The following is a 25,649-nucleotide window of genomic DNA, read 5'->3' on the forward strand; positions in this document are numbered from 1 at the left end:
CACGTTATAATTTATAACCTTGTGGTAGCCCTGAAAAGGGTAGTTTTTTGCGTTAGCTATGAGAAGAGCTGTTGGGGCTGGAAGCTGGTCACCGGCGAACGCACGACACTCCATGATGGGACCAGGTAGGAGTGCGGGGTTTGTCCATGGCTCCTGCACGGACCGGAATAAGGTTACATTTCCCTTGTTAAGTGATCTAATTTGGTCGATTTATTGGGTGTAGGTCTGAATTTCTATGTTGCATAAAACAAAATTTTGATTGGTATGAGTGTAGCACTGATTTGACTTACAACTCATTCGGTTTCTGAGGCATTTGCAGTCACAAACGGTGTTCTCAAATTTAGACTAAGCACGGGGTCTGCGCTTCTGCGGTCTCGATTAATTAGTTTGAGGGAATCATGTTAGGTTGGATGTGATGATGTCCGTTTGAGGCCTACATGAAGGCAAAATTTTATTTGTATTTTACTGATGCAAATGTCTGCCGAGGCATTTACATCAGTGGCATCCCGACTGAGACCTGGCTGATGACTGTGAGATGTAATCAGTTGGAGGGTCTAAAGATAACCTCTGGCAAAGCCCCTCAGGACTCAGAACAGACGAGGTGGTGTGGCAACCAAGTCACAACTAACAACTAAATTACTAAGTCAGAATTTGCCCATATTTTTCATACTAACTGGTTCATTTTTTGAGAAAACGTCTCACAACACTGAGAATTCAATCATTCTCAGTAACAGAAATAAAAAAACCCACAACCACACAGATATCAAAACCTTTAGCAAAGTAAGCCCACATTACTGTAAACAGAAGTGTCCATTATACCTACAGTTCTGTAATAATCTTTTAATTTCAATAGTAAATTTAATGAATGTTACTTAATAATACTGCGACCACGCAGACTTTCAACACAAGTTGGATATGAACACCAGTTACATGTATCATCATGACCAAGCTGACCTCTTCCTCCCTCACCCCAAGTATAAACTAGCATTTCTGTAATAGAAAAACAATAAATGCTAAATTAATATTTATTTTAAAAATTCCAGTTTTTAAAACAAAATTATGACAGTCTCATTTTTATCAATTATAAAGAAATATCTATTTTATAATAAGGCTGTAACTAATAATTTCTTATCAAACCTTTTTATTTTACTTCCAGATACCTTAATCATTTTCCAATGAAGTCAGCCTATGACTTCTTCATTAATCATAATGAAGTTAATGACTATTGATTTGATAGTTACCACTGTAGCTACCTATCACTATTGGTGTAATAGATGACTAGTGTCACTTTATAGTTACTACACATCACTTAAACGTCTATTTTGTTGATGAATCCTTCATGGGTGAATATGTATAATGTTACAAGATCCAATAACAGATATCACTTTTTATGATGCTGAATTTTCAGTTTTATTTTTCATTTTAAAAAGATGCAGAACAAAAAACCTCTAAAGCAGTAAAACTCACATAGAGTAAGATATATAAGTTACTGAGACAGGTTGACCTTAAAATGATAAAGACCTGCATGGAAGTAGTACACAAACGGGCACTGATCTCAAAAGTTGACATGATATTATTCTACATGAATCATAAATTTCAGTATAAAACAATCAAAAAGTACAAAAATAAATATTTTTTTCAATACATAACAACACACTGTGCATATCATGACAGGAATATGTTAGAAATATCACTTCACAAACAAAAAAATAGATTGGCCTATAATTTGTCAGGATGGATCAAGGGAAATCATGTAAATCCTTGATCAGAGCAGCATCACAAGCTAAAAAGTTAATCATAAAATTAAAAAAATTGATGTGATTTAAGTCCATAACAATTATTTAAAATATTAAACACAGATATAAAGTTAATGGATGAAGATAAAAGTAAAAGGTAACTACAAAATAATTCACAATTAAATATTAATGCATATTACTTAAATACATATTTATGTACACATTGAATATGATGCAGAAAATTCAGGGATTTTTATTTAATTTTTTAATTAATATAATTTCAAAATATTGTTTCTGTAATGAAAAAATCTTTCTTTTAATTGTATTTTAAATAAACAATTGGGAAGATATTTTAAATGGTTTGATAATTTATTAAAAATTGCAACAGAACCATAACATCCTTGTCATAACTCAAAGTTATGTGTTGAATCACACAAAAACAGTACCAATATCTAGTTTGACAGAATTTAGTTTTTAAGAATAGTCGACTATTATGTTTAACACAGATTGTACAGTTATAAACACACGGGTAAATTAATATTTATAATTTTCTAAATTTCAATCTTCATGATTTTATTCAAGGGCGTCAAACAATGATCTTGAAAATTTTGAATCTTGAAAACTCATTCTGACTTTTTAAAGAAATTATATTATTCTTCAGATGGGAATATGTATAAACATAATGAACATTTAATAATGATAACAAGCTCACCGCTTTATTATGAAGCTTCACCACAAAACAACAAGATTTGATTTTGAAATAAAATCAATTTGACCATCTCCAGAAAATATGTCATCAAATAAAACACAACAAAATATCAATTTATGGGCAACAGAAATACTATTGTTATCATTAATGTAAATTCTAACCACACGATTAGTAATGTTACATCTACCTGTGAAGTAAATACAAACCCAAAGAGAATCCTGAGAGAATATTTATTCTTAAAGAAATGTGTACAATTAACTTTCATTACTATAAAGATAATGAACAAAACATACCTTTATAAAAAATTCATATTTTACTGCCTCATTATTAAATCAATGGAAAAAAATAGAAGGTCCATTAGATTGATAAAAATGTTTCAAGTATGTTTCTATGAATTAAGATGGCAAACAAATATAATAATAAATTTTACACAATGTGGAAATTTTCCTGTTTTTCTTTTACATAGTTATTTGACTTAATTATCTGTTGAAAAATGTGCTCAATTCCTTAACCTTAATTTATTTTACCTGATGTAACAGCTACATAATGTGTACTACTGGCAGCAACTTGAGTTACTTTACTGTAAGGTGGCAACTGAACAGGAACTAATGAAAAATCTTTTCCACTTCCACTTAAATGATATAAAACTGATCTGGAAAATAATTATATAACTTTAATCAAAATTATGAAAAATTATGGGGTTCAAATACTTCACTAAATAAAATTTGAATACTACACATAATAAATCTGTTTAAACACCATAAACATAGGTAAAGGGTAGGTTGTATGCAAACAGACATTAAACACACATCACTCCTTAAAATAATACAACATTGCAAGAATAACAAGCATACCACACCAGACTTATTAGCAAAGAGGGAAAGAAGGATCCTCACTGTATTCTTTGCTTAGTCAAATATACAAAACTACAAAAAAAACCAGTAACATTTAATCCACCCATAACATGTTCATGATCTTCAAAAGGGATCAATATGATGATCATCATTACTTTCTGAGAAAATAATCAATAGGCTTCTGTTGCACCTTGCCTACTTTACAACATTACATCCATAAGAAAAACTCTGAGAGATAGTGTAAAACAACAAATTAATTTGGGGAAATTACGCATTGTATAAACTGTTTCCGGTGAGAAGAATTCAGAAGTATATACAGTTTGATAAATAGGATATGTCAATGGAGCAAAACTAAATATGTTAATAATTCAATTAACTTAGATCATGTTTTTAAATCTAAATCATCCAACTATTTTCAGTTTTTATTTTAGTTATCTTGTACCCTACTTATCAAAAACAGTTTTGAATTAACATATAGTGTATCTCTAAAACAAGAATCCAATTATAAATGATTGAAAAAACTAAGAAATAAAAGGAGATGAATCTTTTGAAATGCGATGAGTAATAAATGTGTAATTGATATGAGAATAAAAAAAATTAATACCAAAATACCTGGAATGTCACACGGAGCAACAACTGAAAACTGAAGGTATAAAATAAGAAAATAGAATACCAATAATATCATGTCAAAATCACTACATAAGTAATGAAACAATTTCTATACGTACTATTGCAATACCACAATTGGCTAAGACCACATCATTGAATGCCACCTAAAATAATTTTAAAAAATAAAAAAGAGTAATAATAAATAATCAACAAGTCTTAAAAAGAGATGTTTATAAAGGAACCTTATAAAATAAACAAGTTAAGTGGACAATAGATTAGACCATCTACAGCTGGATATCCGAGGGATATCTCTAAAGTAAAGACCGCTGAGAAATTTCTCTTCTTAAGATTGGTGAACCTGTGTCATTCATAGCCAAGCTAGTAATGTATACACTGCATTCTTGTATGTAAGTTGTCGCATTGTAGTATCTTTGAATAGGTGTGAGTTTTTACATTATAAAATTACAGGAAAATCGGTGTTGGCGCCGACTGTGAAATACATGGAGTCATATGATTTTTAAACCATCAAAATGTTAAGCCAGCTGAAATTCATAGGTAGTTGGTTGCTGTGTACGGTGATAATGTAATGAATGAAAGAAATGTCCAAAAATGGTGTGAAAGGTTTACAAATAACAGAATTAATGTGCATGATGAGGAACGTTCAGGTAGGCCCTCGATAATCACCGAGGACTTGTTGAAACGCACCGATGAAGAAATCAGAAAAGATCATCGCTCAACCTTCGATAGTCAGATTTCCAACCTGGCCCTTCTTTTTCCTAACGTTTCAAGAGCTGTTATTGGTCGCATTGTTCATGATCATTTAGGCTTCAGAAGGTTTGTGTACATCGTGTCTTAACAGCACATCACAAAAAAATCCGAATGGAATCTGCTTTGGAATTTTTGATGCGCTACACAGAAAAAGGTGTTCAGTTACTTCAATTGTTAGTGGCGATGAAACATGGATTTTGAATTACACACTAGAGAGAAAACGGCAGTAAAGTGAATGGCTTCATTCTCAAATATCGGCCGGACTTTCAAAGGTTAAGCCACAGCCATTTGGACGCAAACTGATGGCCAGTCTTTTTGGAATCAGTTTTTTTATACTGATGATTGACTTCACACCACGTGGAATGACTATAAATGCAGAAGCCTACTGCAAAACTCTACTAAGTTACAGAGCGCCATTCAAAATCAGCGACGTGGGCAGCTGCATGATAAAGCACGTTAACATGTTGCGGGTCCAACACATTATTTACTGAGAACATTTGGATGGAAATTTATGATCACCTGCCATACAATCTGGACTTAGCTCCTTCTGATTACCATTTGTTTGGGAAATTGAAAGAATTTTTGAGCGATAAGCAATTCGTGAGTGACGATGAACTTAAAAATGTTGTTAATCAATAGCTAAATGTACTGGCGGTCGAATACAATGAGAGTATATTGAAGCTGGTGTATTGCTACGATAAATGTCTTAATTCATGTGGCGATTATATAGAGAAGTAGTATAAGGTTATAAGGTATGTAGTTTAGAAGCGATCTTTACTTTAGAGATAATCTCTCGTAATTTAGTACAGGTTAAATAGAAAGTAAATATTGCATAGGAACTCAAAGACCAATGTGAATTCTGTTCAAAAAATAACAAAATATTTTGCATTCCATAGCTATAAGGGACTTTTTCTACAAGTGATTAGCACCACTATTTAAAGCAAAAAACATCATAATCCATTAAGATCTTAGAAAATTATACGTTGTGGTCGTTTAAGTAAATCACTATTTATGTTGTTTGACCGTGTTTACAATGAGTGATTTATGCAACAGATTAACATAAAAGTTTTCATTAAAATCAAAAACAAAAGGAGTTAAGGAATATAACCCATTCTTAGTATTAATGAGTGATTTACACGATTTAAGAATAGACATGAACACGTGACTGATCCACATATTCTGGAAAACTGTCAACATCAACAGCCATCTCTCAAACACAAAAGTAAGTAAACATGTGCATTCTGATCACTGTTTAACTAAGCAGGAATTAACAGGAAAGTGCAACATTTTGTTTCGTAATATTTTAACCAAAATATTTGAGATGCACTGACTGCAGCAAAAATCTGATCTTATGATTTATGTCACAACACCAAACAGAATGTTTGGTGTTGAAGCAGAAGCTTCTCCAGTAGCTTCTTAGCAGAAGCTACTCCAGAAATCTCACTGATGATGAAATATTTTTTTAAATAAAATCATACCGGACAATGAAACACAAGGATGTACCACACATGCCCATATATTCAAATAATTAGCCATCAATCATGGTTTTTAGAAAATAATTCATATTAAACACTGAATATTCTGAGTCTGCTGGCCATGGATTGGGTAAATATGGTTGTGGTATGATGCCTCCTTCTTTGCATGTGGCTGTTTTTACCTCTTAGCTCTTTTTTCCGTTAATTCTAACAGTGATGATGTCCAAAAAGTAACAATATTTTATAAATATGATACATGTATCAATATCATACACAGTTATGATTTCATATTTTCCAAACATGATTCATATATTACCCATAACATTTATTTTGAATTGCAAAAAATTATGCTATAATACAGGTTGTTATACACCCGCTTTTGGTTACAAATCCAACTTGGATGATTCCTCAAATACGTCAGATTATGAGAATTTTTAAAGAAAAAATTAAATTACCGTCTCCAGTGTGGAAACACCAAAAATTAAAAAAGGAAATTTTATTAATGAAATGCCATATCAATAATTTTTATTTAACTGCCTGTTGGCATCTGTAGCTTTGATGTTGGAACTGAAGGTTGTAACCAAAGATTTGAATGGCAAAATAATCACAGTCTTTGACACTCCATTTTTTGAACAAAATTTACAGATTAACATCAAATACAAGGGCACATTATCATAGATATTACGAGATAAGAACAGAATAGAAAGGATGTTGATTTAGGAAGATCATCATTTTTAGTTTTATATTGTGATTTTTCAAGAAAAAAAGTATTTTTTTGAGTTTTTGTTATTGGAAGATCTTAATTTAAGCATATTCAAGATTGAAGGTATTACATGTTATATTGCATCTACCTTACTCTTTGATATATTAATTTAAAGCTCATGTAATGTCAGGAGTCAGCAGTAACAATACTATTACTGACATGAGAAATAATAAGATGAAAAATTAATAAATAGTTAAAAAATAAATAAAATTAACAATAAGAGAAATTAATTAATTAATACAAAAATATTATTTAAACAAAATGAATATAAGAGAAACAAATCGGAATAAATTATTATATACCTTTCATTCCTTGTACTCCTTTTTGCATGAAAAAATAGAAAGAAAAGCATTCTGATAAAATCGGCATTTAATAAAAATAGAAGCCATTCAGAAATAAAATATGAGAAATGAATTTAAGCAAATATTGCACCTGCCAACATGATTTTTATCATATATCTTCAGAAATTATAATGTCTAAAAGGAAATAAAGTAACAGTATATTAAATACATACTAAATCAATAACTGTACATGTTAGTGATAAAATAACTTTAATTCGATTTTCAATGTTTTATTAAAATTGATTAAATCAATCAATAATTCCAAAAACATACTGTTCATAACAACTTTTAAAAGATTGGTTAAATCGGTTTCAAAAACAATCTAAGAAATAAAAAAATATTACTAAAGTTTTTTCAAGTACATTTTAAAGTAAATCACATCATTAGAAAAAATGTTAACAATCATATTGTAACCTACGTAATGATAACTGAACAAGCAAACGGTTCATCCCCTTACTATTAAAGTACCTCGGAGAGTCCCATTCTGCAAATCAGAAGGTATGAAATAAGAATGACACATCCAATATTCAGACATTATCAATAAAATTCTATCAACCATAACAGTTGATCACGCTTAAAATCTGCTTATATTAAGAAACCACAAAAGTAATAACACTAATTTCTTCTACATATTATTTATAATAAACTGTGCTATAAAAAATTATTTTTCAATGATTTAATAACTACATTTAAAAAAAAAATTATTTAAAACAAAATTAAAGGTAACAATGGATTAAATAATGATAGGTATCATTCATTGTTATCATATTTAATAATAAAAAAGAGATACCATTAAATGGTTTTTATCATTAAAATCTTATTTTTTTTATAACCAGAATTTTAAAAAAAGAAGTAAATTGTCTTACTGTTTGCAGTAGGTTGTTGGTCCCTCTATATATATATATATATATATATATATATATTAATTTAGTAAAATCAATTCTTCCTTTATTGTTGTTCATATCTTCCTCTATATTAAATATATTAAAGACTAAAAGTAAAACTCAACAATCCACCACAGTATGGGATCCAATAATATATCTTACTTTACTATTATTTCTTTATTTTTAAATCAAAAGTGCTTTCGAGGATTATCCCTCATAGTCAGATGATCAAAAATTAAATACTTTAAAATTACACATTAAAAATTAAAATTATTTTTTTTAAATCATATATGCTTGTGGCCAGCCACTAATATTACTAATATTGTACTAATATTTTATGAATTTTACTTAATATTTACAAAAGTTTGATAAGGTCAGCTTTGATAAGAAAATCATTATCAAATTCTGCCAATTAATAAAGCTGAATTTTTGTTTACATCTGTATATATAATATTTTCCTAAAATGTTCAGTTTTTTATCATTATCATGTTCTTATGTAATTTCAATTATTTTTAAATCTGTTTGTAAATCGGTAATGGAATATTAACCATCCATTAAATGATAGGTAACATTAGAAAATCCTAACTTATTGTTTTTATAATGTCTAAAATGTTCTGCAAACCTTGCCCTAAACAATCTATTAGTTTTCCCAATGTAAATTTTATTAAAAACATTACATGTTATTTTATAGACACCACATAAATAATTAGAATTAAATCATAATTATGGAATTTAAAAAGTCTTTATATTTTTCATCATTATAAACATTAATCAAACTTTCAATAATATTAGTATAACAGTATTTTATATAGATATTGTCATTGCCACGTTTATTATTTATAGGTTTAAATGTTGTTGTATTACTTGATTTTATTCTTTGTTTTTTATAAATATTAACAAATAATGAGGTGCTATATCCATTTCTAACTGTAATACATATTTTTATGATATTTATTTCTGTACCTAATTTTTCCTTGTTGTGTGTAATGTATCACACTATTCAACATGTTTGTACATATATTAATTTTGTGTGACCAAGGATGATTTGATCTTCCATTAATAGTTATTTTACTTGCTGTTGGCTTCCTTTATACAGACATTATAATTTATATTAATTTCCATTTCAACATCCAAAAAACTTATTTTTCTGCACTTATCTGTTTTAAATGTAAATTTAAACTACCATGATATGAAGTGAGTTTTTTCAAAATTATAAGATGTTCATAATTTATAACAAGCTTAAAGACTACCAATGTCATCAACACATCGAACCCATAATTGAACATTGTGTGTATGAGTACTAACATTAACTATTTTTTGTTTTCAAATTCCTGTAAATAAATTTTGGACATAATGGCCATAAATTTCGGACATAAAGGAAATCCCATCGGTAAAGTATTCTCTTGTATGTAATATATGGTTTTAAATTCAAAATAATTTTGTTGACATACGTTACTAATAATATTGTTAAATTTTGGGTCCTCATTATTATATTTCAGTTTATTTTTTATTATACAAATAGTTTGATCTATAGGGATACTACCGTACCTGTTGGTCACATCTTTGGTCACAAAAAATTAATATATTTACAAACATGTTGAATAGAGCGATACATTACACACAGAACAACAAGGAAAAATTAGGTACAGAAATAAATATCATTAAAAAAAGTGTATTACAGTAAGAAATGGATATAGCACCTCATTAATTGTTAATATTTATAAAAAACAAAGATTAAAATCAAGTAATACAACAACATTTAAACCTATAAATAATAAACATGGCAGTAACAATATCTATATAAATACTCTTATACTAATATTACTGAAAATTTGATTAATGTTTGTTATGATGAAAAATATAAACCAGCATATAAGTTGAACAACCATACAATAATAAGACACTTAAAATTCCATAATGATGATTATGATTCTAATAATTTATGTGGTGTCTATAAAACAACATGTAATGATTGTAATAAAATTTATATTTAAAAAACAAATAGATTGTTTAGGGCAAGGTTTGCAGGACATTTTAGACATTATAAAAACAATAAGTAAGGATTTTCTAATGTTGCCGACCATTTAATAGTTAATATTCGATTACCGATTTAGAAACAAATTAAAAAATAATTGAAATTACATAAGAACATGATAATAATGATAAAAAATTGGATATTTTAGAAAAATATTATACATATAAATATAGACAAAAATTCAGCTTGATTAATCTGCAGTTTGATAAACACCATATACAGCAGAAATATTGATGTCTTTTGTACCCCAATCGTTTGACAGCTATGTAATTTTGAAAAATGGTGACATTTCATAATCTCCCAGGTTTCCTGATTGGTTGGTGTGCAATTTCTTCTGGGGTTACTCCAGAAGAAATTCTTCATCTTCTTGTGGGTCACGTTAAATGCAAGCAAAATATAATATAGTAATCGACCTGCTATAAGAGAAAAACTGAAAGTCAATATCTGAAAAGCAATTGCTGAAATTCCTGTTGAAATGTTGTGTCAAAACAAGAAGAAATTCATTAGGAATCTCAAAGATTGTCTATTCAGAAACTCAGCTCACCTTCAGAATTTAATCTTCAAAATATAAATTTTACATAATATTCATAAATGACATGTTTTTTTCTACTTAAATGTTACAAATAGATTTATTTAATATAATTTTTCATAAGAATATTTAATTTTCAATATTTCCCATTCCCAAAATCACCTGTACAACAAGTACCTTCATATTTATACTTACTTGAAACCAGACTGTGAGTCTGAATTGTATCTGTACATAGAAATGTTTTGAAGAAGTGAATGAACTTTTTCACTGAAACAAAATCATATTTCAACTTCTAATTCTAAGATTTTTAATGATGAGCTATTAAACTATAAATTACGACAATTACAAAGAAAATTATGGGTTTAGCTCTTTTAACAGCTTAACACTAATGCAGTACAACCTGAACTAATGGTCATCTTATTCAGCAATTACCAGTTGAAAAATCTTTTTTTTATACAACGGATTTTATTTCTCAACATACCGAAGTATATTTATGTAATAAACTCTTTATCATAGCCAGTAGTAAAGTCAAAACAATATTCACCTAATTTTTACTTTAACACTGATGGATATCAACCAGTAGCTTCAAGTAAATTTGACATATTTAAAATAATAAACGGTATGTTTCTAGGTTTGAGTTCTATAAACCTGGGCAAAATTCTTGTGGGATCTTTGCAGTGAACATGAAATCCCCACAATCACATCTTACCATATATTACTCTTTCATGAAGTACAAACATAACACAGCCTCTACTTTTTTGGTAACTTTTTAAAAGTAGAACACCTGAGTAAACTAAGTTTCCCTTTATTAAAAAAAAATTACCACTTATCCAATTATCAACTTTATATTCAGTCTTTAAACAAACGTTTTTATTAGAAAAGTAATCTTAAGCTACTATTTTATGAGTCAAGGTCACTATATAGAAAATAATGTTGTTTATCATCATAACATCCAAGTTTTTGCATTCCCATTTCATATTCCTTCATCACCAGTTCATTGAGATAAGTAGTCGCTGTTTTCTTCATGTGTTTAATACTCTTAAAACACTTACCTCCCAAAAGTCTTTCAATCTGGTACTTAGACGATAGTCACTAATTGGCAGGTCAAGGTTGTGGATGATCAAAAAATTCCCACTTAAATTTTATGAGCAACCATACTTGTTTTGTGTTCATCACTAAAAACCTACGAGAAACCCAACTTCAACACATTTTCTGTACTTGGGATGATTGGTGATAATTTCATGCATAATGGTAAGAGACAAATGAAAAATTTTCATTAATTTCATCAAATACAATATACCAATCCTATTAGTCAAATTCATTAACATCATACAACAAATCAACCATGATAACAGATGAGTAACCTGTTATCAATTTTGGATGAGAAATTAATTTCAATTCAGTTTTGGGAGAGAAATCATGCTGATTAAGTAAGGACACAACTAGATGAACTGAATAACAATTGACATGCAAGAGCCATCTGCATGATAAGGATGTATGAACAGGCATTACTTTCTGTATGAACCAGGTAATTTTTTTTTTCAATTTTCCAGTTTGTTTTAATTGAAAAATATCCAATCTGTCAGCATCAAATATAAAACCAATATTGTGCAAATTTTCAAGAATAAAAGTGCTTTAAATAATTATTCCTTTGTTTTTACTTAAAGATAAACTTGAACTTAACCTAACAATCTGACTACATTGAGCCAGAACTTCTTTTTTTTAGTGGATAATTCTCTTTTAGGTAAACTACTTAAATTAGGTACTACTTACCAACTAATTAAGTACTACTTACTTTAACTAACTACTTTGTTTTATTTTGTAAACTAATTAACATCTGAAGATTTTAACATGAATATATTTAAAAATTTAATTAAAAGAATTTATTTTACAAAAACAATATATTCCATTTTAAAATGTAAATGAAATGCAAATAAATATTTGTATTTTGTATAAATAATAAACTCTTGTATTTTGTAATATGTTTTCAGGAATCAAGATTTTCAAGAATTATTTTCGTTTGGTATCACATTTATTTAAATTTACCCTGATTTTATTAATATAACATATTATAATAATGTACTGCTCTGAATATTATAATATTTGTTTGCTAATTTTAAAAGTAGTTTACGTACATTAATTGATAATGTAGTAAAATTACTCTAAAAATAAATAGTGAAATTAAAACATACCAGATATCGACAGCATCTGGGCGTTGTTGTGGATCTTTTTGTAATAAACTGTCAACCAATTCTCTAAAATCTTTTGAATAACCACTTGGTAATGGTTGGAAATCACTCTGAAACAATAAAATAAACAACAATAAATGTCCTAAATCACTTATAGGAGTAACTCCTAATTCAAGAAATAATCTACTTTGTAGATAATTTTAATAATAATTTAGCTGTATTGTAATCTTCAGAATGACAAATTTTATTTTTCAGTTGGATGCAAACTAAAATATTGTTACTGACAATGATAATTCAAAATAGGTAAAATATTTCATTTCTCCTTAGCATTGTCCTACATTGATATACGCAGGACAATGTTATCATTTATGTACCACAATGCATAAATATAATTACATTTAAAAATGATGTATTGATAATAAAAAAAGTCACTGTAGAACTTTATAATTGTTTATTTTAGTTCTGTAATCCTATTCAAAATTTTCAATCTTTGAAAATTAAACTGGCAAATAAATGAATTCCTTAATTTTTCATCATACTTTCAGCTATAAAAAAAGTTGATATATCTTAAACTTTAAGATTTTTTTTTAAAGAGAGAAAATTATGCTATGCACTCATTATTTATTAACCTAAATAATGGCCTAGGGCATTTCTTAACAAGTTATTTAATATTTATTAGATGCATTACTTCATACAAGTATAGCAATATGTACTAATTTTATAAAATCATTGTATTTCATGGTAACAAATTTTAAGCGCACTGAATACTAAATTCAAAGCAGAGATTATTTTAATAACAGATTTAGTTTTGTGAGAAAATTAAATAATTACAAAAATTAATTCATGTGAAAATGTAACTTACCTTCATAATTTTATTAACAAGAACTGGTAGGTTAGTGCCTTCAAATGTTTTCTGTAAACATGCCATTTCATACAATATACAACCTAATGCCCAAATATCTGATTTTGATCCATATTCTTTACCTTCACACTAAAACATAATTTAGAAATGATTTATAATACAATATACATTACTTTTATAAATGGTCATGTCCAATAAAATAATTTTTCCTTACATTGTCTACAATTTGTGACACATAATTGAATATGAATTTGTGACACATAATTCACTTATTCTGTTTATAGTAAGTAATTCTAGACTGAATGAATTGTTTTTGTAAGAACTTTCAACATCGTTATCTCTCAATATCCTTATTGAACCAATGACGCATGAGAATTGTTCATATTATCTGAAATATAAACGATCAAAACAGAGCAGTTTACTCTTATATAAAGATTAATTTGAACATGAACTTATTTCATTTTAAAAAAACATTTTCAGGTTCAAATTAATCAAAAAAAATACTACATTAAGCCTTTAATCTGGTACTAGAATGTTGTCTTGAAAGCAATACGTGTTGGTGAATTTTTTTTTTAATCACCATTATAAATTGCATTATGTGTCCCTTGTGTTGAGCTGGTAATATACTATGTAGTAATGTGTGTATTTTATACCTTTTAGTTACTTTGCAAATGTAAAATGATTAACGTAATATAAACAAAAGGTGGGCCATATTGATGGGACACATTTAAAATGCATTTATGGAGCACGTTGAACATAACATTTATTACCAACTGTATGGAACTTATTGCCAAAGGATGGGAGTTTTGCACTATGTTCAGTGTTTGAAGATTACATCTCTTAGATGGGCACCACCTTGATGAGAACATTCTTTGACCCTAAAAATCATCTTCAGCATAGTTTGGTGGAAGGTTTCAGCATGGATGGCTGCTATCTCCCTGGCCAGCATTCTGAAGGATGCTGTCCTTCAGTTCATTGATGGTAGTGGACTTTGTGGTGTACACCTTCTCCTTTAGATAACCCCACAGGAAATAGTCCAGTGGAGTTAGAGCGGAGGATCTGGATGGCCAATGGATATCACTAAATCCAGAGATGAGGCGTCCCAGAAAGGGTTGTCATTCACACTGCTGCAGTATGACTGGTGATACCATCCTGCCATCAAAATGTTCCTTAGATGAAGTCATCTTATTGTGGGAATGAAAAATGTTTATAACATTGTGTTATACCGTTCAGCAATGACAGTGACGGTGTCATTATGTTCATTCTGAAAAAAATAGGGACCTATCACACAGGCATGACTCACTGTACACCACACAGTAATCCTGGCACTGTGCAATGGTGTTTCATGCAACAGTTGCGGATTTTCTCTAGCCCAGAGTCGACAGTTTTGTTTATTGACATTTTGACTGAGGTGGAAATGAGCATCAGACATGATAAGGTGTTGCACAAAGTCATCACCTCTGCTGATTAGCCGATCACAGAATGTGGTTCGTTGAACCTTATCTTGGTCGAACAATTTATGCACCACCTGTAACTTGCATGGATACAGTTGTAAGTCCTTTTTAAGGATTTACCGCACACTGGTACGTGGAATATGCACTTGACAACATAACTGCCGAGTTGACTTCTTTGGTCTACGGTCCATGGTATCGGATACACATTCAATGTTTATTGCACTACATGACGATCAATTCTCCCAGGGGACACTTTTTTGTTCGTGTTTGCAGTCTCACGAAAGTGGTGAACAGCAGTCTGTACCTTTCGGGATGTGCTACCTGTTCCTTAAAATGTTGTTTGAAACACTATTGGTGTGATGGAGCTTCCAATACTAAAGCGCTTCCACGACATACAAAATTGCAACAGCAGTCCACATCACGCTGATTCCCTGCCACAATGAAAGAAACATATATCAGTAAATCCCATCCTTACACTTCCGTTAAACTATATGAAAAACATGCATGACTGTTATTGCTTGCAGTAATCAAAATATAAATATATCCCATCAATATGGCTCACCCTATATTGTAGTGTAAATTATCTGTAGTATTTATTTAAATACTTTACTGATCAAAATTTTTGTAAGCTGAAATTTTTTTAACATTTCAATAAACGCAAAATTTTAAAAATATTTTAATATTTTTGTTTTAGTTTTATTAATTTAATTTTATTAACCTATCATCACTCTAGTTCTTCATTTGAATAAAATATAAAGAAATTAGTACAAAATGCTTAACTTTAACAGATACAATAACAGCGGAAGATTATAATTTCTTTTTAAACAAAACTGCAGAAAAACAAAACATAATAGAGAATAAAGATTCAATAATTTGTTAAAGTTTTTGGAATGTAAAAATTGGAAAAACAAACAATTCAGTTACAGCAAAGTTAACATGCCACCTGGAAGTGCTAAGTAAATATTTAAGTAAAAGAAGTACCTACTTTAAGAACAATTATTCAAACTCAAGCTTTAAAGATGGTGAAAAAAAATTGACAACACAGTTTTAGGACTTTCCCATCACGTGGCTAAAGCCGCATTCCGGGAAAGTCCTACAACTATGGGTTAATTCTGATGCACAGCTTACACACACGCGCGCATGCACAAACTTAATTTAAAATATTGATAATTTTATTTAGATATATTGTTTTGTTTAATTCAATGAAAGCACATATGCACACATAAACTAAAGCACACATGCATACTGTATTTAATTCGTGCGGATGTGGCAGTACTGGCAGCGACGGTTGGCACTAATTAAACTAATGTAATTTCACAAATTACATACAAAAAAATTTCACTTATATGGTCGGCAGACTGGTATAGCTGCCTGCTTAATGCACCAGGTACTGAGTCAACCGGGAAATCAAGTCGAGACTCATCCAGACAGAGTTCTTTTTTACACTTTAAATATTATTAATTTATTTAATTCTACCGCTCACTTATGATGTCACAACACAGCAGACGACTACAACAGCATCCAGTTTTTGGGTTCCTTAGGTGTCAAAACATCAAGATTCAGTAAAAACTGCATATGCCCAAATTGGACCAAATACAATCCTTTACCTTCTAGAGATACAGCTCTGCTATAGCTGTCTAGATATATATCTAGACAGGAAAGTAAAAGAAATTGAAAAAATGGATTCAAATTTCTAATGGTTGATTTGCATGCTTCAAAAAATTGCACACCAAGTAGAATCAATTGACATGAGGCAGTGTCAATTATAGCAGTATAATGTTAGAGGCCAACTATCACCACAGATAAATTTTTTTTAAATCTCTGGAACCACTGTTAGGTATTGTTTCAGAGGATGAGATGAATTTTGCTGTTGCAAAATATTTGACTAATTGTGATGATACAGCATTATGTAATTTAACAATATATTTAATTTAATTGTTGAAATTTAGGTTACTTTTTAAATTCAGGATAATCTTTTTTTAATATTAATTTAATTTTAAACGGCAACTTCTATTACCACTCATAAAATTGTAGTGATATTTAATTTTTTTGTAAACCCATCTATTCAAAATTCTCTTTAAAATTCCTATACAATTACTCTTTATCTCTACGCAATCCCTTTTTTCTAGAAACAACCTCCCAAAGCAGAAATTTGTGGATATCCTATTGGTTTTTGTTTTATAAAGGTTTTACTGCAAATGAAAAACTCTATTACCTTTGTAAGTGAAAAGTATGGTGGTTCTCAGATTGGGGAAAATAAAAAAGAGCTTTTGAAGGTATAAAAAAAGTATAATGTTGGTTCAAGATATAGACATATAGCAAAATAATATTGTTACAAGTACATCAAAATGAGTAATATTAAAAAAATAATAAATGCATGAATTTGTACTCTATTTTGGATATTAAATGTAAAAATAACTGAACTGATTGTACAATAAAATATCCCTCTATTTTTAATCCCATTATTGATCTAATTAATTCCAATCAAACCACAAATTCAATAATATCCTATAATAAACTAAATTTGTCAAACATTTTATTAATATGAATGTTGCAAAGAGATGAGGGTTGAAAATATGCTATAAGCAAAAATAAGTAAAATGGCCAAGATTGTGAAAAAAAAAACGATATAAAATTAATATCAGTCAACATGAAAAAAAGAAAGCAAGAATGTTTTCAAGCAAAGTATGGGATAGTTTTGTGCCCAAGCATCATGCAATATATAGAAAAACAAATACCATTTCTGGACTGATGTAATAAGGTGTCCCAAGCATAGTATGAGCTTGTCCTTTTGTGGTTAACATTTTTGATATACCAAAATCACCAACTTTAATTACATTATCTTTAGTCAAAAAAACATTAGCAGTCTTTAAATCTCTGAAATAAAATTACACAAAATATTTTTTAAATTTTAATACTTAATATGTAAACATATGTAAATATACAAATATAAATATGATTCAGTATTGTTTATGAACACCATCAAAACTATGATAAATGGTAAGTTTAAAGTAAATTCATAAAAATTGTTGGTAAACTAATAAAAATTTACAACTAAATGTTCATTTAAACAGTTCAACAGTCATCATCAATTTATACACTATTCACTAAGCATAAATATAAAAAAGAAAACTTAAATAAAAAAAAATATAAAATTAAATTGACAAAACAATTCAACATATTAATGAATCATCTTGTCCAGGGCAAATAATAAGGCACAAATTTATTTCAAGACTATCTAAAAGGTTTTGGTAGATTTTTAGAAAGGATATTAACCTGACTGATAATTTATGCTAAAAATATGTTTCACTTAAACAATAAATTTGTTCAAGAATATTAATACACAAGTGAAAGGATGTACGAAAAATATAACATCAAAGATAAATTATACAGTTATACGATAATTTATTACTTTTTTAAGCAGTTTGAAATAAACATTTACTTTTTACTTATATAAAATTACAGAAGTGAAAAGCAAATTTTAAAAATTAATTAATGATTAGTTCCTAAATCAAATCACATTTGAAACAATGTTTGTCAAATGTACTTAGCAGTTTTGATCAGAATGCATTCTTCCTATTACACGTAAAATATCAAAATCAAATTGATCCTTTATGACTTTTTCATGGCAGAATTATTAACTAAATCTAAGTAGAGGTATTAGGTGTACCAGCAGTGACATTTGGACAAAACCATAGTACAATTGTTGGTACAATAACACAAATAATTACATGCAGTACAAACCGATGTAAAATGTTATGCTGATGCATATAATTAATAGCACTGACAATCTGTTCAAAGAGAACTAATATATCATATTCACTCAGTCGTGTAGAACGTCGAGACAATAACTGAGCTAAGGTTCCTCCATCAGCGTATTCCATTTCAATCATAAGTACACCATCGCTTTCAAAACTGCTCATATAACTGAAAAAAATAAATACAAGTATTCCATTAAAATATTCTGATAAATCTACAGATCCTAACAATTTTATCACAGATTCTGTAAGCTTGAAAAATATATTTTATAATAATTAGCTGATAAAAGCTATTTTATAAAAATTAGCTATAAATTAGTAAATAAAACGGCTGTATTAAATTGCCATTCTCACTTTTCAATATTAGCTTGATCTTTTTTTACTTTTAATTGAAAACAAATTTCTCAAACTAATATTTGTATTTTTCATAGATATGCTCCACTTTTCTCAAACAAATTGCCTACAAAATTTGTGACAAAAGTTTAATCTATTAATTGGCATTTTAAGATAGTTATATTACACCAAAATACAAAAAGTTATGTTTATGCTTCAATTTTTTTTTAATTTTTCATGATTTTTCTCAAAAGATAATAGATACTTTATGAGTATCACACTTTTTTATAACTTTCAAATCATAATAACAATTTTTTACTGTATTCAGGTCCAAAAAAATTTATTACTGCATTATATTACAGTGTTCAAAAAGTGACACAACATTACGAAAGAAAGTTTCCTATTTTGTAGCAGGTTTAATTGAGGAAAATGGGTTAATGATGCAACAGAGAATATTCACTATCTCCCAATACGTTAAATGTACCAGTTATGTCCAGACACAGAATGCCTTCAGAGAAAAGTATGCTTTCACATTTAACTAAATGATCGCTGCCTACGACATCAGTTTGCAGCAAAGGTAATGCACCATAACAAAAACAATCCTAATTGTCTTGATACATAGTTATCTAGTGATGTGATAACCTTTCATACATGTAAGAAAACAGACGCAACTGACGAATGTGGGATACTAAACACCCCCACACAGTAATCGAAAATAAAAGGGACACACAGAAAGTCAATGGCTGGTTAGGACTACACAAAAATGGCATTGTTTGTTTTTCATGGAACCCGCTCTGACAAGACACACATACATTGGCACGTTTGAGAACTTTACTGTTCCTGAGATTCCTGCAGGCTTCAGTTCTCAACAAGATGGTGTTCCACCATACTTTCATCAAGATATGATCACAATCTTGAACAACCCTTTTCCCGGACGTTGGATGGTCGTCTAGATGTCCAGATATCACTCCTCTGGACTATTTTGATTGGAGATTTATTAAAAGTTGTTGTACTAAAGAAAAGTTTGAGATTTAGACGATTTAAAACAGAGAATTGCTGAAGGTCTAATAGCACCGCAGATGCTTCTAAACACCTGGCAAAAGTTAGATTATTGTATAGACAACTGCCGAGCCGCAAAAGGTGCACACACTGAACTTGACTAACCTATATTAAAAGTTAGCGAGTTTCTGTGTTTGTTCAAAAAAATTATAAATATATAAATATGCACAAATAAGATATGAAAAAATCTTATAAAAAATAGAATTATACTTTAATTCTCTTCAAATTCATTAAGATACAATTAGCATGAACAAAATTCATGATATGATTAAATAGAAAAATAAATTAATAAAAAAACTAAGAATACCTAATGATATTCGGATGATTTAATAAAGACAATACATTAACTTCATTTAGAGCCATTTGACGTTCATGTGCTGTTAAATCTGTCATATTTATTTCTTTAATAACAACCAATTTATTATCTATTAGTCTTTCATAAAGTACTGCTGTTCCAAATGCTCCTAAAAAAGATAAATAGATAAAAAGGACACCACAAATATAATGAACTGTCAAATTCTATTAAAAGTACATTAAAAGATGTTAATGGAATCAAAGCTAACACTGAAGGCATTGGGAAAAATGATACTAAATTGTACACTAACATCAATATTCAAGGCAACTTGATTTGTGTCCACAGGCAGCTATATCAATTATTCATCAACTGAATATACTTGCAGCTTATTACACTCACGGATTTCAAAATTAGAATGTGATATTCAAAATCCAGTCAAATGACTGAATCATAATGGGGTTTATCAAAATCATTAGCAAGAAATATAACTGATCAAACTTTTCCTCAACTATTAACTTCTACTCAGGAAATTAAGAACAAACACCCTATGAACCATCCAAAAATACTAAAATACTAATGAAAATAACTAATTTAATAACTGTAAACTATACGATAACGGTAATATATAAAATTAATAGAATTTAATAGTAATAGTAATTAACAAAACGTAGTAACAGTAATAGTAATTAACAAAATTATAATTTAAATTTTGTTAAAAGTAAAAGTAGTCAATCTCAAAATAAGATTCTGTTGTTATGATTCTATTATTTAGAAATTAATGGGTTAATGCAGTGTTTCTCAACCTTTGGGGCCTCAACCTTTCAGTAAATGTATTAATTTACTGAAATTAAAGACAAGCAAAATACATTCTGACATAATAAGTAATAAAATACACATTTACACTGGATATAATACACTTAAAATAGGATTGTATCAGTACTGCACAATGTATTTAATAATTAACCTATCAATATCAAAATTAAAAACAAGTTTAATAATTATTAGTGACCCCCTTGGGCATGTCTTGCAGAGCAAAGTTTTTCAAAGGAAGGTTTAATATTAGAAATACACACAATCTGAGTTCTTTTCTATATTTAGCTAAGATTTATATTTTGTTTTTAAAGTAGCTACCACAGAAAAATCTGCTTCTGCAAAGGTAGGATGTTGAAAATGGTAATAGTATACGAAATGCTTTTGTTTTCAGTGCAAAAAACTCATCATCCAACCATGCCCAAAATTCAGAATGATTTATTATTAAATTGTCTTTTGATTTCACTACTTGCCATGAAGTCTATTTAGAGCCTTTTAGGAGTATTTTGAAATGGATCCCTAACCCACTTGTAACTTGCTACCAAGCTGTCATCAGCAAGAAAATACTTTTTAAAATTCTTTGTCAGCGTGGCTAAATGATTTTCAATAGTTACAAAAACAATTTTCACATGTTGTTCTTCAGCTTTATAAGTTTTAACACATTCCCAAACATTTATACATCCACATTTACAAACATTTCTAGGTTTTTTCCTTTAAATTTCTGCTCCACAATTCCAATTTTCATATAAAAGGATTTATTTTATCACTCGTATCCAACATATCTGTATTTGCTCCTTGGAGTTGAAGATTCAAGGTATTTTTTTCCTGAATATATCAACCAAGTAGCTCAATTCCATCACAAATAAACCATCTCGAAACATCTCGGCTTCCATCGCTTTTCCTCTTCTAGAAAAATGGCAATTTCATCTCTTAATTTGTAAACACGTTGCAAAAATTTCCGTGATACCATCTTGCCTCACAATAAAATAGTAACGCTGAATCTACTGCACCAAATAAGTGCAGATAAGATTCTTGATTTCAGGGGTCTCATTTTTATACAATTTACTATAGTTCCAACATTGTTAGGACAATATTCAGACCACAACTCATTTCTTTGGAAGCCAGAGTTTCTTTGGAAGCCAGAGTTTCTCTGTAGATCATGCAATGTGTCCAGATACATTATCAAGATTTTTTTTCACAAGTGCTTGTATACATTTGAATCTTCCAGACATTGAACAAGAACCATCGATGCATATTCCGATGCAATTTTTCTATTCTATGTCTGTCTCGTTTATAAAATCATTTAAGATAGCAAATGATGCGAGTGCTGTTGCTTTGAGTTCTATTGGTTTGCAGGAAAGTAGTTCTACTGCTGACATACCATCACAAAATCGAACATACACAATGAAATAAGCATCTTTATTGCTAACTGTCACCTCATCAAGCTGAACTGAAAACAATTTGTCATGCAACTTCCTGAAAAGCTGATGCTGTACATCTTCAGCTACTAGGTGAGCCAACTTGGATGAGATTTGACATAATGGTTTCCATACATGGGATATATACATAATTTAACTTTGGTAACAACTGCTCAAGGGAGCAGTGAGATACAGGCCTTATATCTTACTACCACACTATTTTACTCAAAGGTAGGTAAGTATTTTCACATAATTTAATGACCCTTAGTCAAGATATTTTCTCATTGTGTTTGGTTTTATTCAATCCCCCATAAAAGGGGAAAACCCCTTTTTTTGTTTCTGGGCTCAGTCACATTCTTATACTAATTAGATGACTCCATTACATTAGTGTATAATTTTGGTCGTGTATCTGGGCAATTTAATTCAGAATGGGAGATAACCCAAAAAAATTTTTTTTTGCTTTTTATCATTTTGGTTGACATCTTCTGACTGGATTAACCAATCTTTATGAAATTTCGTACAATGACCCTGAATATCAGTCACTGAAGCCAGTTAATTTTGGTTAGAATTGGTCATGGCAGTGGGCAGATAAGATCACCGTGGACACCATATCCCAAAATTTTACTCAAAGAGTAGAATAATTTTTTGACATAATTCTTTTATCTATGAAATAAATGTTATTTAAAAGGCAGGCAGAAAAATTCATAAAAATCATAGTAATGAGGAGGGTTTAAATGTGATAGATGATTTACAAGATAGCAAAAGAAAATTATTAAAACTATAAAAATTTCAATACACTGACAGATGCTTCAATTTTTTACAGCCTACAGATGCATTACCCTAATTTTTCAAGCGTAATTTACTGCCATTTGAATTACCTTTTCCAACAGTTCTTATCTTCTTATAAACTTCTGACATATTAGATGATGATAAAAAACTTTGTTGGATCTGTTTCAGTTTTTCATTACAAAAATAGTATTGCCCAACATTTATTCCATTTTGTCCTTCGAAATTTACAGAAATAGTCACTGGACACTGTAAAATTTATTAATCCAGCAATTACATAAGTAATGAGTAATTTATGATAAACAGTTAATAAAGAGTAGGTTATGATCAAATTCTTTTTTTTTAGCACAATCTAAATTATTGACTTGTACAATTAATTTTGTTTTTAAAATGGAAGATCTAAAAATAATTTATTATGATAAATAATAAATTATTATTATATAATTATTATTATTATTATTATATATATATAATTAATATATATATATAATATATATATATCCTTACTCTCAATCAAAAAAAAAAAATAATTTAAAGTGAATTTAGAGTACCTCAACCTATTTTAGCACGTTTAGTGTCTTTAATTTTCATAAATGATTTATCTTATAATTCACCTTCCTTGATGATATAATTTTTGGATGAAATCACAATTTTGATTACATTTTGGTAATGACATAAACACATTAAAGAAAGAACAGTTAAATATAATCACTGAAATTAACAAATAGTTTCATGCTGTTGGAAATGTAACATGTTTTGAAATCATTTCATGCTTTGGAAATGCATGTATATTGGAATTTCTTACTCCTTAGAGTAACAATGTAAATAATTGCTTCTTCATCTAGAGATATCTGTTTTACCTATGGCAGGATAAAATTTCTGTAAGTATTTTTATATTTACATAGAATTATTAAATTGATTATCTTGGCAATAAAAAATAGAATTATTTTTATAATAAAAAAAAAACAGTGAACAGATTAGCAGGCTTAACAATGTTTCAGAACTCTATCATTGTTTTTCATTTCAAATAAATTATGGCATAATATTCCAGGGAAGCAATTCTAATAATTATTTATAGACAATATTTCTCATCTAAAATAAGCCATCAGATTCACATTTAAGATGAAATACCTGAGTCATGTCATCCTTCAACATTAACAGGAAAACTTTTAATTGCATCAAGTTCGTATTTTCTTTAATTGTTATAGTTTGTTAAAAGGAAAAACAACAAGAAATATTTACTAAACTTCAACAGTTTCGTAAAGATAATACAAGAAATAAAAACATCCATTAATATCTCTCTCATCAGCTAAGTCTACTTGAAAAAGGTATTTCTAATGTGGCATTTCATGGCTGTAATGACCCTCCACAAAATATAAAAAATACATGCATAAATCATTGAGTAGGTTAGAATTATGGTCCCACAAACAGTTTATTCTTTTAAATTTTATCTATTTTGTTTGAGCTATTTGTGTAATATTTAAATTTTATTAATTTGTATGTCATTTTGTAAAAATTCTATAACTATTATTAGTAAATAGTTAATTGTTATTTTGTAGCCATAACATAAACTGAGACAAGTTACATGTAAATGTAAGAGATGTATCCATTTTATGTGATTGATTTTAGATTCATCATCAGTACTAAAATATCCTTTGATGTATAAAACCTCCTATGTATTGAATTCCAAAAAAATATAAGGTTCATTAAATATTGAGTTTGCCAATTTACTATCCTGAAATATACAATTTCAGATTATTCATACTATTTTAAAAATAAAATATTGTTTGTATATATTCTGGTCATTGATAAGCTCTTATTTCATTTTCAATTTATGAATGTAATATTTCTCTAAATTTTCTATTTCTCTGAATTTTTTAAAATTATATTTATAGTTTGTTTTACAGGGATATTCTGATACGTATTAGTCATGTCAAAAGAAGAAGGTGCAAATTCTTCCAGTAAAAGACAATAATAAAACA

At 28.9% G+C, this 25,649-nt stretch overlaps 1 protein-coding gene across 1 annotated transcript in view; it reads right to left on the reverse strand.

Moving 5' to 3' along the window:
* Nucleotides 1-25,649, reverse strand: part of LOC142330451 (serine/threonine-protein kinase Nek8-like) — a 48,183-nt gene that overhangs the window by 19,425 nt on the left and 3,109 nt on the right. The window contains exons 3-11 of the mRNA XM_075375692.1: nucleotides 23,760-23,916; nucleotides 20,666-20,822; nucleotides 18,953-19,135; nucleotides 17,947-18,085; nucleotides 13,755-13,883; nucleotides 12,896-13,002; nucleotides 10,899-10,970; nucleotides 2,973-3,097; nucleotides 873-990 (exon numbers count right to left, since the gene is read on the reverse strand). Of these exons, the coding sequence (XP_075231807.1) occupies nucleotides 873-990; nucleotides 2,973-3,097; nucleotides 10,899-10,970; nucleotides 12,896-13,002; nucleotides 13,755-13,883; nucleotides 17,947-18,085; nucleotides 18,953-19,135; nucleotides 20,666-20,822; nucleotides 23,760-23,916 (1,187 nt within the window). The remainder of the gene's footprint in view (nucleotides 1-872; nucleotides 991-2,972; nucleotides 3,098-10,898; nucleotides 10,971-12,895; nucleotides 13,003-13,754; nucleotides 13,884-17,946; nucleotides 18,086-18,952; nucleotides 19,136-20,665; nucleotides 20,823-23,759; nucleotides 23,917-25,649) is intronic.

The sequence above is a fragment of the Lycorma delicatula genome, chromosome 9 (assembly GCF_047948215.1).
Source record: "Lycorma delicatula isolate Av1 chromosome 9, ASM4794821v1, whole genome shotgun sequence".
NCBI lineage: Eukaryota > Metazoa > Arthropoda > Insecta > Hemiptera > Fulgoridae > Lycorma > Lycorma delicatula.